Genomic DNA, 14679 nt, shown 5'->3' with positions numbered 1-14679 from the left:
CCATACATTACAAACAAATAGACCCAAGACACAACATAATTTACATAAACATCCATCACATCGCTGTGATGGAAGGCCAAATAAACTTATCTCTCCACTGCACTCTTCCCCCCCCCCCCGATGTCAGAGTCAAAGTCAAAGCTCCCGGCTGGCTGGCGATGGCGATTGTCCCGCGGCCATTAAAGCCACGCCGGGTGGTGCGAGGTCGCACACCGGGTCTTGGTGTTAGAGCCCCCGGCGTGCACTCGCAGAGTCCCGCGGCCATTCCAAGCCGCGCGGGGCGGTGATGTCAGGCCCCGCTCCAGGAGCTCGTCGACCCTGCACTCGGGCGGGGGAAGTTGCCGTTGCAAGAGCCCTGAAAAAGCGGTCTCCCTCCAGGGACCCGCGGGCTCCCGGTGCTGCCGTCCACAGACCTGCAGTTGAAGCCTCCGACTCTCCGGTCGGGCCGCAGCAGCAGCGGCAGCAGCGCTCCTCCACCGCTCCACCCGCTCCGGACTCGGCCAGCCCCGCGACGGTGACGGTGAGTCGTCGGCACCAGAGTCCCCGGTCTCTTCCTGTTGGAGGCTGCTCCTCACCTGCCTACATTTAGCCCATATCCCTCTAAATCATTCCTATCCATGTACCCAAGTATCCATGTATCCATGCATTTCTAAGTTGTGAACTGTTAATGCCCCTGTCCCACTTAGGAAACCTGAACGGAAACCTCTGGAGACTTTGCGCCCCACCCAAGGTTTCTGTGCGGTTCCCGGAGGTTTTTGTCAGCCCCCCTACCTGCTTCCACTACCTGCAACCTCCGGCAACCACCTGCAACCTCCGGGAACCGAAGGGAAACCTTGGGTGGGGCGCAAAGTCTCAAGAGGTTTCCGTTCAGGTTTCCTAAGTGGGACAGGGTCTCACACGCAGAACCATATTGAAACCTGGAAAACCTCAATTCTCTACTATATTTTTTAATAAATAAATAGGTGCAGGAGTAGGCCATTCGGCCCTTCGAGCCTGCACCACCATTCAATATGATCATGGCTGATCATCCAACTCAGTATCCTGTACCTGCCTTCTCTCCATACCCCCTGATCCCTTTAGCCACAAGGGCCACATCTAACTCTCTCTTAAATATGGCCAATGAACTGGCCTCAACTACTTTCTGTGGCAGAGAATTCCACAGATTCACCACTCTCTGTGTGAAAAATAATTTCTCATCTCGGTCTTCAAAGACTTCCCCCTTATCCTTAAACTGTGACCCCTTGTTCTGAACTTCCCCAACATCGGGAACAATCTTCTTGCATCTAGCCGGTCCAACCGCTTTCACTCTGCTACTACAGCAGCATCCTCCATAACCACCTTGTTAGGATGTCCTGCTGCCTTTAATTACCTGTGGATGTCCAGTCCCTCTTTCTCCTCCTCTAGATGTCCTCACCCTATTGCACCTGCTCCTCTGCATTCATTTCTGTTTGTCCCTTCTCTGCCCCACTGTCCAAACCATCTGAAGAAGGGTCTCGACCCGAAACATCACCCATTCCTTCTCTCCAGAGATGCTGCCTGTCCCGCTGAGTTACTCCAGCATTCTGTGTCTGTCATCGATGTCGTCGTGCAGTTCAAAGCTTTCCTCCCCATTGGTCAATAAAGATTTCATCCTCTGCAAAATTCCTCAATATCACTCCGCTGGCATCCTTTATTATTAGTTGAGTTTAGGTTTGAGATACAGCATGGAAACAGGCCCTTCGGCCCATCATGTCCATGCCAACATACGTTCCATTGTTATCCCACTCCCTACACACTAAGGGGCAATTCACAGAGGGCTGATGAACCTACAAACCCGCACGCCTTTGGGGGGAAACCGGAGCACTTGGTGGAAACCCACGCGATCACAGGGAGAACGTACAAACTCCGTGCATAGAAAAACATAGACAATAGGTGCAGGAGGAGGCCATTCGGCCCTTCGAGCCAGCACCGCCATTCATTGTGATCGTGGCTGATCGTCCCCTATCAATAACCCGTGATAGGAACATAGAAGACAGCACCCGAGGTCAGGATCGAACCGGGGTCTCTGGCGCTGTAAGGCAGTAACTCCACCACCTGCGCCACCGTGCCTCCGCTATCAATGGTGTTTTCTGAAATCCCTCCTGCTCTCCTGAGTGGGAATGAAAGATCACATCCAATATTCACACCTTAAGCAATGTTGCAAATTAAATTACCTTGAACTCATGTCCTTGCTGTTTTGGAGGCTGTCCTGTCTACAAATTGTCAGCTGTGCTTTCTAGATCATAATGGTGATTACACCAAAGAGCATTCGGGGAACGCCTGAGTTACGAAGGACATTTTATTGATGTTAGCCCTTATATACTATCGATTTTTTTAAAATTTGGGTGTGGAGATCAGAATAGGTACTCTTACCGATGAATCAGATTTGACCCAATTTCAGTGTGTCATTTTATGTAGACAAATCGCACATTAAAACATGCACAAAGTGAAGTTATGTACATATTAATCGGGTGCTATGCACTTTAGATTTCTAGTTACATTGCTAGTTGAGAGAAATCTTTCTGATACTGAGCAGGCAGGGTCTCTGTAGATAATCCTCGATGATCCAGTTTTTCTGATGAATTCTCTACAGTATCCAGCTGAGGCAACCACAGCAGGACAGCAGGAAGAAGGATCCCGTCTGTCCATTCCCTTCACAGTTGCTGACTTACCCGCTGAGTTCCTCCGGCACTTTGCATTCGGCCCATCATATGACCATTCCCACAATTGTGACATATCCCCATTTATTTATTTAGCCCTAAAACCCATTTTGGTAACCCACAAACAATATTAAATTGGTGAAATGTGTGTCACCAATGTCATGTTGTCACTTGCGGGCGGAGCACCAAGGCAAATTCCTTGTATGTGAATTCCTGGCCAATAAAACGTATTCATTCACGTATCCTTAAACATTTGTGAGCGTGATTCTCCCTGATTTGCTGCATTAAAACGTGGGCACGTTGGAGCCAATGGGCCTGTTTCTGCACAGTGTGACTATAAAATGTCCTCCATGTGTTTCCCTGGGAGCCAAGCGTGAAGCTGCCATGTCATCCCTGCCCTGGTCTCTGGGAAGTGAGGCAGTGCCTTAAACTCCACCCTCCATAGCCTTACAGTACAGTCGGCATGGTGGCACAACGGTAGAGTTGCTGCCTCACAGCGCCAGGGACCCAGGTTCTCTCCTGACTATGGGTGCTGTCTGTATGGAGTTAGCACGTTCTCCCTGTGATCACGTGGGTTTTCTCCGGGTGCTTCAGTTTCTTCCCACAGTCCAAAGGCGTAGAGGTTTGTAGGTTAATTGACCAGTAAAATTGTAAATCGTCCCCAGTGTATGTAGGATAGTGTACGGAGTGGCCGTTGGTCGGCGCGGACTCGATGGGCCAAAGGGCCTGTTTCCGCGCTGTATCTCTAAACTAAACTAAAGTACAGTCCCGCAGTTGCGATGGAGGGGTGTTGAAGTTGCCAGGGAGACACACTGCGCGTCTGCCATCATATCCCCTCGCCATGCAGCTGCAAGCTTGTAGCCAATGCAAGGTGCATGCGTGTGCCGTGCTTCCCGCATTCGCCATGCGCTGAATGACCCAGCAGCAATGATTGCACTGCACAGAGCAGTGAAAATTCAGCCAGCCGCATTCGGAAAGCAAAAGCATTGGCGTCCCAGATACTTTAATCCACGCTGTTTTCACCGCTTCCCGCAAGGCTGGCCACTGTTGGACCCAGAGTTTTAAAATATAAATTCCAGATTGTCGGTCGTTCGATCCATTTCTAATTTCATGCCCGAATGATGCTGGAAGAAGTTAGCTGTCGTGCAAAGTGTAAATCCCAGCTGCAAATGCCTGGTCCAATTTCCTTTAGGGTAGAACTTACAGCAGATGTAATGCAAGCACATGAAACCATGTACATATTGATCTTACGTGTATAGTAGTCAGGTGCTCTGCGCATAGATTTCTCGTTATTTATATTTAGTTCTGAGTGAAAACCTCCTGACACAGTACTAGGTCCCTATGGCCATAGTTTAATATCCAGCTGTTCTAATGGTTTCAGCTGTAATAGTATCCAGCTGAGCCCACCCACCATCTGATCATTCCCAGCATGGTGAACTGTCCGCAATCTGTCAGCAGACATCTGAACCATCCTTCCATAAACTCGAGTCCAGTCTCGATCTTCCAACCTACCTCGTTGCCGTTATAGCTCATCTTCTCTGGAACTGTTACACTGCAATGCTGAGAAAATATATTGTGCACTCTGGTATTTGAGTTTAGTTTAGTGACGGGGCAGCATGGTGGCGCAGTGGTAGAGCTGACGCCTTGTAGCACCAGGGACCCGGGTTTGATCCTGGTTATGGGTGCTTGTCTGTACAGAGTTTGTTTGTTCTCCCTGTAACCTGTGTGGGTTTTCTCAGGGAGCTCTGGTTTCCTCCCGCACTCCAATACAGGTGAGAGGGGTTTGATCTGGCAAGTGATAGGTGAATACAGGTTAGTGGGATGTGATTTGGCCAGTGATAGGTGGTTACAGGTGAGGGGGATTTGATCTGGCAATAGACAATAGACAATAGGTGCAGGTGTAGGAGTAGGCCATTCGGCCCTTCGAGCCAGCACCGCCATTCAATGTGACCATGGCTGATCATCCCCAATCAGTACCCCGTTTCTGCCTTCTCCCCATATCCCCTGACTCCGCTATCTTTAAGAGCCCTATCTAGCTCTCTCTTGAAAGCATCCAGAGAACCTGCCTCCACCGCCCTCTGAGGCAGAGAATTCCACAAGTGATGGGCGAATACAGGTTAGGGTCATGGACAATAGAATATAGGTCTATTGTGGGTGGCCAGTGATAGGTGGTTACAGGTGAGTGGGATTTGACTTGGGGAATGATAGGTAGATACATGTGAGGGAGATTTCCCATGGCAGGTGAGAGGTGGATACAGGTGAAGGGCATTCAGTTCCCCAGTCAAACCCTTTGCCAATTTTAAGCTCTCCTGTTTGGTTTTGCCCTGTGTCTACTGGACAGGGAAGTTCAAGAGTCAAGAGTCAAGAGTCAATTTAATTGTCATTTGGACCCCTGGAGGTCCAAACGAAATGCCGTTTCTGCAGCCATACATTACACACAATAGACCCCAGACACAACATAATTACATTTTACATAAACATCCATCACATAGCTGTGATGGAAGGCCAAAAAAACTTCAGCTGTGACATTGAGCTGCAGGCAATGATGAATGCATCTTGATGGTGTCTTTATCTCCCCCCCCGCCCCCAGGTTTACTACATGGATGGTTACCACAACAACCGCTTTGTGCGGGTGTACAAGTCGCTGCAGGACTTCACGAGCACGGACAATTTCACGGTGCATCGGCTGCCGCACCCGTGGTCGGGCACGGGGCAGGTGGTCTACAACCAGACGCTCTACTTCAACAAGTACCAGAGCCACATCATCATCAAGTTCCACATCCCCAGCGAGCGCCTGCTGATCCAGCGCAGCCTGGACTACGCCGGCTACAACAACGTGTACCCCTACTCGTGGGGGGGCCACTCCGACATCGACCTGATGGTGGACGAGGGCGGCCTGTGGGCCGTCTACGCCACCAACCAGAACGCGGGCAACATCGTCATCAGCAAGCTGGACCTGGTGACGCTGGAGGTGGTGCGCAGCTGGAACACGGGCTACCCCAAGCGCAGCGCCGGCGAGACCTTCATGATCTGCGGCACCCTCTACATGACCAACTCCCACCTGGGTGGCGCCAAGGTCTACTACTCGTACAACACCAACACCTCCACCTACGAGTACACCGACATCCAGTTCCACAACCAGTACTCCCACATCTCCATGTTGGATTACAATCCCAAGGACAGAGCCCTGTACACCTGGAACAATGGTCACCAGGTCCTCTACAATGTCACCCTCTTTCACATCATAAAGTCCGACGAATTCTAAATCTCGCCTTCATTTATACGGCGGGGCAGTCCATAGAGAGAGATATAGATCTGTAGAGGTGTACAGGTGCATATATATTCTGTAGAAACAACACTTAGCATCATTGACTGTCTAGGTTATTCTCCTCGTTTGAGAGAGCTTCTCGTTAAACATTGACTTTGTCCGGTTCCCAACACAACAAGAGCTGGAGTCGGACTCAACCAGGAATGGACACTTTCCTGCCCATCCTTCTCCTAGTCCTCCATCTTTGTCCTCCACTTCTCCGTTTCCCCCTCTCCATCATGTCCCCCCATCTCTCCCTCTCGCAACGCTTTCTCCATCTGGGAGCTCCATCATATCATCTCACCCACTCTGCCCGACCTTCCCTTCTACCCCTCTCACCCTCCATTCAATCCCTCTGCCACCTCCCCACCCTTCCTGATCTTGCCTCCAGGCCCCGTTCCCTGCCCTTCTGCCCGCTCTCCTCTCACTTCATCTCTCCCCTCACCTACCAACTCCACATTTTACTCTTTCCCACTCTATTCCCACTCCATTTCCCCCCCCCCCCCCCTCCTCCTAACCTCACCCCCCCCCCCCCCCCCCCCCACCCCCCTCAAATGTTGAGGGGGGGGGGGGAGGGGGGGGGTGAACCCAAGTGGTTTCCCACCAAACCAAGGGATCCGTGGTGGGAATGGAACCGGGAGCGGGTCCTGAATAAACCACGTCAATGATCCCAGCTGATGCGCAAGAGGCATCTGTGCCCATTGATCAATCTATCTCCGATACTCCCGCCGATGTCAGGGGCAGATGAACCCTCACGCCCATGTCTCCCTCCCCCTCACCACCCAGTCCCCAGGCACCAGGGGAGGGGGAAGACAGTGACAAAGACCAGGTTGCAACTACTAACCCACTACCAAAGGAGCGGGAAGAATCTACTGGATGGGACTATTGGACTGGATGGATTTGCCTCTCATTGTTACCTGCTGCAAACTTACACAGCTGCCTCATCATCATCACTGGGAAGGAGGTTGCTATTTATTGTGAAGAGATGTAATTGTCGAAAAACTGGTTTCTGCATTAAGTGAGTCATATCGTGAATTATGTGTCACAGCTTGTCGGTGGCACATTGTTATAGCCCATTTAACAAACGTGTGTTGATATTGCAACGTGAGGTGCTTCATATCTAGATGTCATTAACTTGGAGTACTTTTTTCCATCATAAGCACCTGGTATTTTAAGGTTTGGTTCTGAAGGTCAACCCAGGGCTACTTGTAGAAGTTGCATCTTCAGCCCATCAATAAGGTGCCGACGGCCAGACCATGTCATCATCACATTAGTAAATCCTACAGTTATCAGCTGCTACAATATGGTTCCATTCCTTTGCAAAAACTGTGCATTTGTGTGAATGAGGGGTGAGTGTGTCTGTGTATTTAGTGTATGTATATCTCGGTCACTTATGTGTGCCCATTACTTTTTCTGTGCTGTGTGCATGTGTGCGTGCGTGTATATATGTGTGTGCGTGTTTATGTGTGTGCATATGTGTCTTTGAGTGTTTATGCATGTATTGGGGAGGACCCCTACATATCTTTATTTGTGTGAGTGCGTGTGCGTGTATGTATATGTGTCTATATGCATAAGAGTGAGTGCGTGTGTGTGTATGTGCGTGTGCATGAATCTCAACATGACTGCTGTTTGTGAGTGTGAGTGTGTGTGTGTCCATCCGTTGTCAGGGTGAGTGTGTGTGTGTGTGTGTGTGTGTGCGCGTGTGTGTGTGTGTGTGTGTGTGTGTGTGTGTGTGTGTGTGTGTGTGCGTGCTTGTGTGTGTATATGTGTGTGTGTGTGTGCGCGTGTGTGTGTGTGTGTGTGTGTGTGTGTGTGTGTGTGCGTGCGTGTGTGTGTGTGTGTGTGTCGTGTGTGCGTGTCTGTGTGTGTGTGTGTGTGTGTGTGTGTGTGTGTGCGTGTGTGTGTGTGTGCGTATGTGAGTGTGTGTGTGTGTGTGTGTGTGTGTGTGTCCACGCGTGCGTGGGTGTGTGTGCGTGTGTGTGTGTGTGTGTGTGTGCGCGCGCGTGTGTGTGTGTGTGTGTGTGCGTGCGTGTGCGTGTGTGTGTGTGTGTGTGTGTGTCAGGGTGTGTGTGTGCGTGTGTGCGTGTGTGTGTGTGTGTGTGTGTGTGCGTGTGTGCGTGCGTGTGTGTGTGTGCGTGTGTGCGTGCGTGCGTGTGTGTGTGTCCGTGTGTGTGTGTGTGTGTGCGTGTGTGCGCGTGTATTTGAATTTTATCTCCACAACTATCGACGAAGGCGGAGGTCGGCTTGTGCTGCTACTGACTGTTTTGTTAGAAGGGAACGGTGCGACTGTTAAACTCAACCTCTGTACTTCCCTCTTTCTATTTTATCATTAAAAGGAGTCCAATGATGTGCTGTGAATCCTTCACTCCTTGTGTTGTTAGCAAAAATGTTCCTTCAGCTGCTGGCTGATGAGCCTGGAACAGCAACCTCTCACACCCACTCATCAAAATCAACACAGCCCGCAGCATCGAAGGCCCTTCCCCTCACCGCCACTGAACCGACACTTTGAAAGAGTGTTTCAATTAGCCCCACTCACACACCCTAAACAGTTCTCCCTTCATTACTTATCCAAATCCCTTTCAACATTTATTTCCGCGTTGACTGTTCATTCAAACCTTTATACCTCCCTGTGTTAAATAAATTGTCATCTTTCCTCTGGCCCTTTGCCATTCATCTACACTCATCTACTAACGATAGTTTCCAACCTTCCAGTGGACATAGTTGTCCAATTTTGCTCTATCAAAGTCCTACATAAAATGCAAACACCTTTGTCAATTCTTCCCTTAACTATTCAGACTCAATCATTCTGACTTAGGTAATTGTACATAAGTAATGAATCCCAACCCACCAAGTTGATATATTAAACTTTGATGTGCACCATCTATAACCCGCTGATGGAAAACATCAAATGGTGGAGTTTCTAGAAGTGTTTGATGGGACAAAGTGTACATATGTTTACATATGATGAGCGTTTGGCGGCACTGGGCCTCTACTCGCTGGAGTTTAGAAGGATGAGGGGGTGGGGGGACTTCATTGCAACTTACCGAATAGTGAAAGGGCCTGGATAGAGTGGATGTGGAGAGGATGTTTCCACTGGTGGGAGAATCTAGAACCAGAGGTCATAGACTCTGAATGAAAGGAGATTCCTTTAGGAAGGAGATGAGGAGGAATTTCTTTAGTCAGATGGTTGGGAATTTGTGGACTTCATTGCCACAGAAGGCTGTGGAGGCCAAGTGAATGGATATTTCTAAGGCAGTGATAGGCAGATTCTTGATTGGCATGGGTGTCGGGGGATATGGGGAGAAGGCAGGAGAATGGGGTTGAGAGTGAAAGATAGATCAGCCATGATTGAAGGGCGGAGTAGACTTGATGGGCCGAATGGTCCTAATTCTGCTCCTAGACCTTATGAACTCATGTAAGTGGACAGGTCTTCACACAGATGTGTGCTATCGCAATGCGGAGAGAGATTAGTATCTAACCTGAAGGTTCGATAGGATGGTGCATATAACCATATAACCATATAACAATTTACAGCATGGAAACAGGCCATCTCGGCCCTACAAGTCCGTGCCAAACAAATTTTTTTCCCCCTTAGTCCCACCTGCCTGCACTCATACCATAACCCTCCATTCCCTTCTCATCCATATGCCTATCCAATTTATTTTTAAATGGTACCAATGAACCTGCCTCCACCACTTCCACTGAAAGTTCATTCCACACCGCTACCACTCTCTGAGGAAAGAAGTTCCCCCTCATATTACCCCTAAACTTCTGTCCCTTATGCCAATGAGAGGCAGGGGTCTCCCCAGTCCTTTGTGAACGGGGGGGGGGGGATCTTATCTCTTGATGCCAAGGTCGAACCTCGGTTTCTTCTCCTTGTTTCTGCCACCTCACCATGACTGTTCAAAATATCAACGAGACTCAGCGGTAACCTTCCAGTTATTTCTGTATTTAGCTGAAGAGATAAAATGCCACAACTGCTGCCCTTGGGATATTGACCTGGAAAGGTTACAGCAGTGGAATTGATATGTGATTATTGTTGCTGCTTCCTGCCAGCATAGCACTCAAAACAAATCCATCAACTTCCATTGATATCCTATCTTCCATGGAGAAAAGCAATCCAATGTGTTTTTCCAGCAGCAACTGCAATTTTCAAAAAAAATATGGGTGATCTGAAACTTGCCGAGAAATGCGTTTGTAGGTTGGGGGAGAGGGAGAAGGTGGGGAGGATGAGGGCGGGTGGTGCAGAGGTTACAATCTTGACAGCAATGCTGAATATTCCAGGCAGCACGGTGGTGCACCAGTTAAGTTGCTGCCTTAAGCCCCTGTCCCACTTAGGAAACCAGAACAGGGAACCTCTGGAGACTGACAAAAACCTCCGGGAACCGCACGGAAACCTTGGGTGGGGCGCAAAGTCTCCAGAGGTTTCCGTTCAGGTTTCCTAAGTGGGACAGTGCCAGAGATCCTTGTTCGATCCTGACTGCAGGTGCTGTCTGTACGGAGTTTGTACGTTCTCCGTGAATTTTCCACGGTGCCCCGGTTTCTCCCCACACTCCAAAGACGTACACAGAACAGAACAGGTCCTGTTTCCGCGCTGTGTCTCTAAACTAAACTGAAGAGGGGTCTCGACCCGAAACGTCGCCTATTCCTTTTCTCCAGTGATGGATGCTGCCTGGCCCGTTGAGTTTCTCCAGAATTGAGAGAACTTAAAGCGAGGGTCGTAAGACTGTTACAACAATATGGAGTGGTGAGTCCAGGCGGTTTCACGGCACGGTGGCGCGGCGGTTGAGTTGCTGCCTTCCAGCTCCACAGACCCGGTTCGATCCTGACTGTAGGTGCTCTCTGCCTGGAGTTTGTACCTTCTCCCCGTGACCGGTGTGGGTTTTCTCCGGGTGCTCCGGTTTCCTCCCACACTCCAAAGACGCGCAGGTTTGTAGGTTAATTGGTTTGGTAAAATTGTAAAAAAAATGTCCCAAGTGTGTGAAGGATAATGTTAGTGTGCGGGGATCGCTGGGTAGTACGGACTCGGTGGGCCGAAGGGCCTGTTTCCACGCTGTATCTCTGAACTAAGCTACAATAAGCTAATGTTATAGTAGGGGGATTATAACACCTGGAGATTGTTCAGCCTAGCCTTTGCTGCCATTCAACAAATTCACAGCTGATGTCTTCTTTCATCCTTCTCCCACGGCCACATTCCCTTTCATATCGTTGGGGGAGAAGCTGTCGATCTCAGGCTATGAATTATGACATTGCAGCGCAGTGCTGGAGCAGCTGGAGCAGCTGGAGCTGTCAGCACCGCGGATGAGATATTACAGAGTCCACAGACAGAACCCGTTAGAATCAGCTTCTACTGCGATGGGCGATGGGAATCTTGAGGGAGAGGGAGAAGGGGCAGGGATTTGGAGCTGTGGGGCTATACCCTCCACACTTCAGCGAGATATATTTGCAAAGAGGTCAGCATAGTCCTCTCCACACAAGCCTGTGATCTCCATCTAGACTGAGGATGAATGTGGATGAAGCCTCTTCCTCCTGTTGGTTGCTTGCCAACATTCCCAGCTGGATGTGGTGTGATCCTAGACCTTCGTCCTACCCTGGTGGTTAGGAACTTCTTTACTTACAGTTATACACACAGTGAGGAAACAGGCCCTTCGGCCCAACGTGCCCATACCGACTTACATGTCCCATCTATACTAGTCCCACCTGCCTGCGTTTGGCCCATATCTCTCTCTAAATCTGCCCTCTCCATGTACCTGTCCAAATGTTTCTTAGACGTTGCCATAGTACCTGTCTCAACTACCTCCCCTGGCAGCTCGTTCCATACACCCACCAACCTCTGTAAGTAAACGCAGGTTCTTATTAAATCTTTCCCGCCTCACATTAAACCAATGTCCTCCGGTTCTCGATTCTGGGCATGAGACTCCGTGCGTTTACCCGATCCATTCAGCTCATGATTTTGCACATCTCGATAAAGATGACCCCTCATCCTCCTGCGCTTCAAGGAATAAACTTGCAGCCTGCTTAACCTGTCCCTGTGCTGCAGCTCAGGCCTTCGAGTGCTGGCCACATCCTCGTAACGTCTTTAATTTTACTCATTAATTGGGTCTCGCCGTGTTCCAACTTCAGTGGAGTGAATTCCACATTGATTCGTACAGCACAGAAACTGGCCCTTCGGCCCAACTCTTCCATGCCGACCATGATGCCTCATCTAAACTGGTCCCATTTCCCTGCGTTTGGCCCATGGCCGCCTAAATCTGTCCAAAACCAGTGTCGGTCCAAATATCTTTGTGACGTTCTCATTGCACATGCCTGAACTACTCCCTCTGGCACCTCGTTCCATGTGCCCACCGCCCCCTGTGTGGAAAAAGTTGCCCCTCACGTTCATCATAAATCTTCCCCCTCAAGATTCAGACCCAGTGATAATGAAGACCAGTGATACACTTCCAAGTCAAAGTGATGTGCAACTTAGCGGAGAACCATGCGTGTTGGTGTTGCGCTGTTGGTCCAGTTTGTGAGTTTGGAGTTTGGTGCTGGTGGTGCTGTGCTGGAGTATCCAAGGTGAGTGATAACAATGAGTTTTGTATGTAGACTGCACTACAGCCACCATGCACTGGATGAAATGATTGCTTCAAACATAAAGCAGTGCTTATGTCAGTCTGAAGAAGGGTTTTGGCCCGAAACGTTGCCTATTTCCTTCACTCTATAGATGCTGCTGCACCCGCTGAGTTTCTCCAGCATTTTTGTCCACCTTCATAGAAACATAGAAACATAGAAATTAGGTGCAGGAGTAGGCCATTCGGCCCTTCGAGCCTGCGCCACCATTCAATATGATCATGGCTGATCATCCAACTCAGTATCCCGTACCTGCCTTCTCTCCATACCCCCTGATCCCCTTAGCCACAAGGGCCACATCTAACTCCCTCTTAAATATAGCCAATGAACTGGCCTCAACTACCCTCTGTGGCAGAGAGTTCCAGAGATTCATCACTCTCTGTGTGAAAAAGGTTCTTCTCATCTCGGTTTTAAAGGATTTCCCCTTTATCCTTAAGCTGTGACCCCTTGTCCTGGACTTCCCTAACATCGGGAACAATCTTCCTGCATCTAGCCTGTCCAACCCCTTAAGAATTTTGTAAGTTTCTATAAATCCCCTCTCAATCTCCTAAATTCTAGAGAGTATAAACCAAGTCTATCCAGTCTTTCTTCATAAGACAGTCCTGACATTCCAGGAATCAGTCTGGTGAACCGTCTCTGCACTCCCTCTATGGCAATAATGTCCTTCCTCAGATTTGGAGACCAAAACTGTACGCAATACTCCAGGTGTGGTCTCACCAAGACCCTGTACAACTGCAGTAGAACCTCTCTGCTCCTATACTCAAATCCTTTTGCAATGAAAGCTAACATACCATTCGCTTTCTTTACTGCCTGCTGCACCTGCATGCCTACCTTCAATGACTGGTGTACCATGACACCCAGGTCTCGCTGCATCTCCCCCTTTCCCAATTCGGCCACCATTTAGATAATAGTCTGCTTTCTTTCCTGTTTTTGCCACCCAAATGGAGAACCTCACATTTATCCACATTATACTGCATCTGCCAAACATTTTCCCACTCACCCAGCCTATCCAAGTCACCCTGCAGTCTCCTAGCATCCTCCTCACAGCTAACACTGCCCCCCAGCTTAGTGTCATCCGCAAACTTGGAGATATTGCCTTCAATTCCCTCATCCAGATCATTAATATATATTGTAAATAGCTGGGGTCCCAGTACTGAGCCTTGGGGTACCCCACTAGTCACTGCCTGCCATTGTGAAAAGGACCCGTTTACTCCTACTCTTTGCTTCCTGTTTGCCAGCCAGTTCTCTATCCACATCAATACTGAATCCCCAATGCCTTGTGCTTTAATTTCGATTTTCCAGCATCTGCAGTTCCTTCTTAAACATAGAACTAGTGCTTCCTTGGAATGGACCCTTCAGCCAATGCTCTCTGAGCCATTATTGATGGGATGACAATCGAGCAGACTTCTTTGTCCTGGGTGGCGTGGAGTATATTGAGAGTCTAGTTCAGAGATACAGCATGGAGGATGTCCTTGGGCCCACTTAGTCCGTGCCGACCAGCGACCCCCACACACTAACACTATCCTACACACTAGGGACAATTTTACTGAAATGAATTAACCTACAAACCGGCACGTCTTCGGAGTGTGGGAGGAAACCGGAGATCCCGGGGAAAACCCACGCAGGTCACGGGGAGAACGTACAAACTCTGTACAGACAGTACCCATAGTCAGGATGAAACCCGGGTTTCTGGCGCTGTAAGGAAGCGGTGTCTTGTTGGAGCTGCGCTCAACTAGGCCAGTGGGCACTCACCCATCACGCTCCTGACTTGTGCTGTGTAGATTGTGGAAGAGCCTCGCAGTGTTGTTGGGGGGTAAATCACTGACTCCGAAAATATAGCATCATACAATTTTTTTTCAATCATTAAACATATAAATTTATGATCACAGTACTCGTGCAAAATAATAAAAAGATTATTATTTTAAAAAATTAATTAAAAAAAAAGCTAAAGTCCTTAGTGCAACAAGAGAACCATAGACGTTCACAGTTAGGGTTAATGTTGTGTAATAGGGCCCTACAGCGCAACTTGCCCAACTTGGTCAACATGTCCCATCTACACTAGTCCCAGTCCCACCTGCCTGCGCT

General features: G+C 49.2%; 1 protein-coding gene across 2 annotated transcripts in view; it reads left to right on the top strand.

The window, feature by feature from the left end:
* Nucleotides 1-6558, top strand: part of olfm1b (olfactomedin 1b) — a 42066-nt gene extending 35508 nt beyond the window's left edge. For both annotated transcript variants that reach the window (XM_055660303.1, XM_055660302.1), the window contains exon 6: nucleotides 5269-6558. In XM_055660303.1, coding sequence (XP_055516278.1) covers nucleotides 5269-5943 — 675 coding nt within the window. In that variant the 3' untranslated portion in view covers nucleotides 5944-6558. The remainder of the gene's footprint in view (nucleotides 1-5268) is intronic.
* Nucleotides 6559-14679: the final 8121 nt, after the last annotated feature.

This window comes from Leucoraja erinacea, chromosome 31 (genome assembly GCF_028641065.1).
Source record: "Leucoraja erinacea ecotype New England chromosome 31, Leri_hhj_1, whole genome shotgun sequence".
Lineage (NCBI taxonomy): Eukaryota > Metazoa > Chordata > Chondrichthyes > Rajiformes > Rajidae > Leucoraja > Leucoraja erinaceus.
The sequence above is the reverse complement of the archived record's forward strand: the minus strand, read 5'-3'. Positions and strand labels throughout refer to the sequence as shown.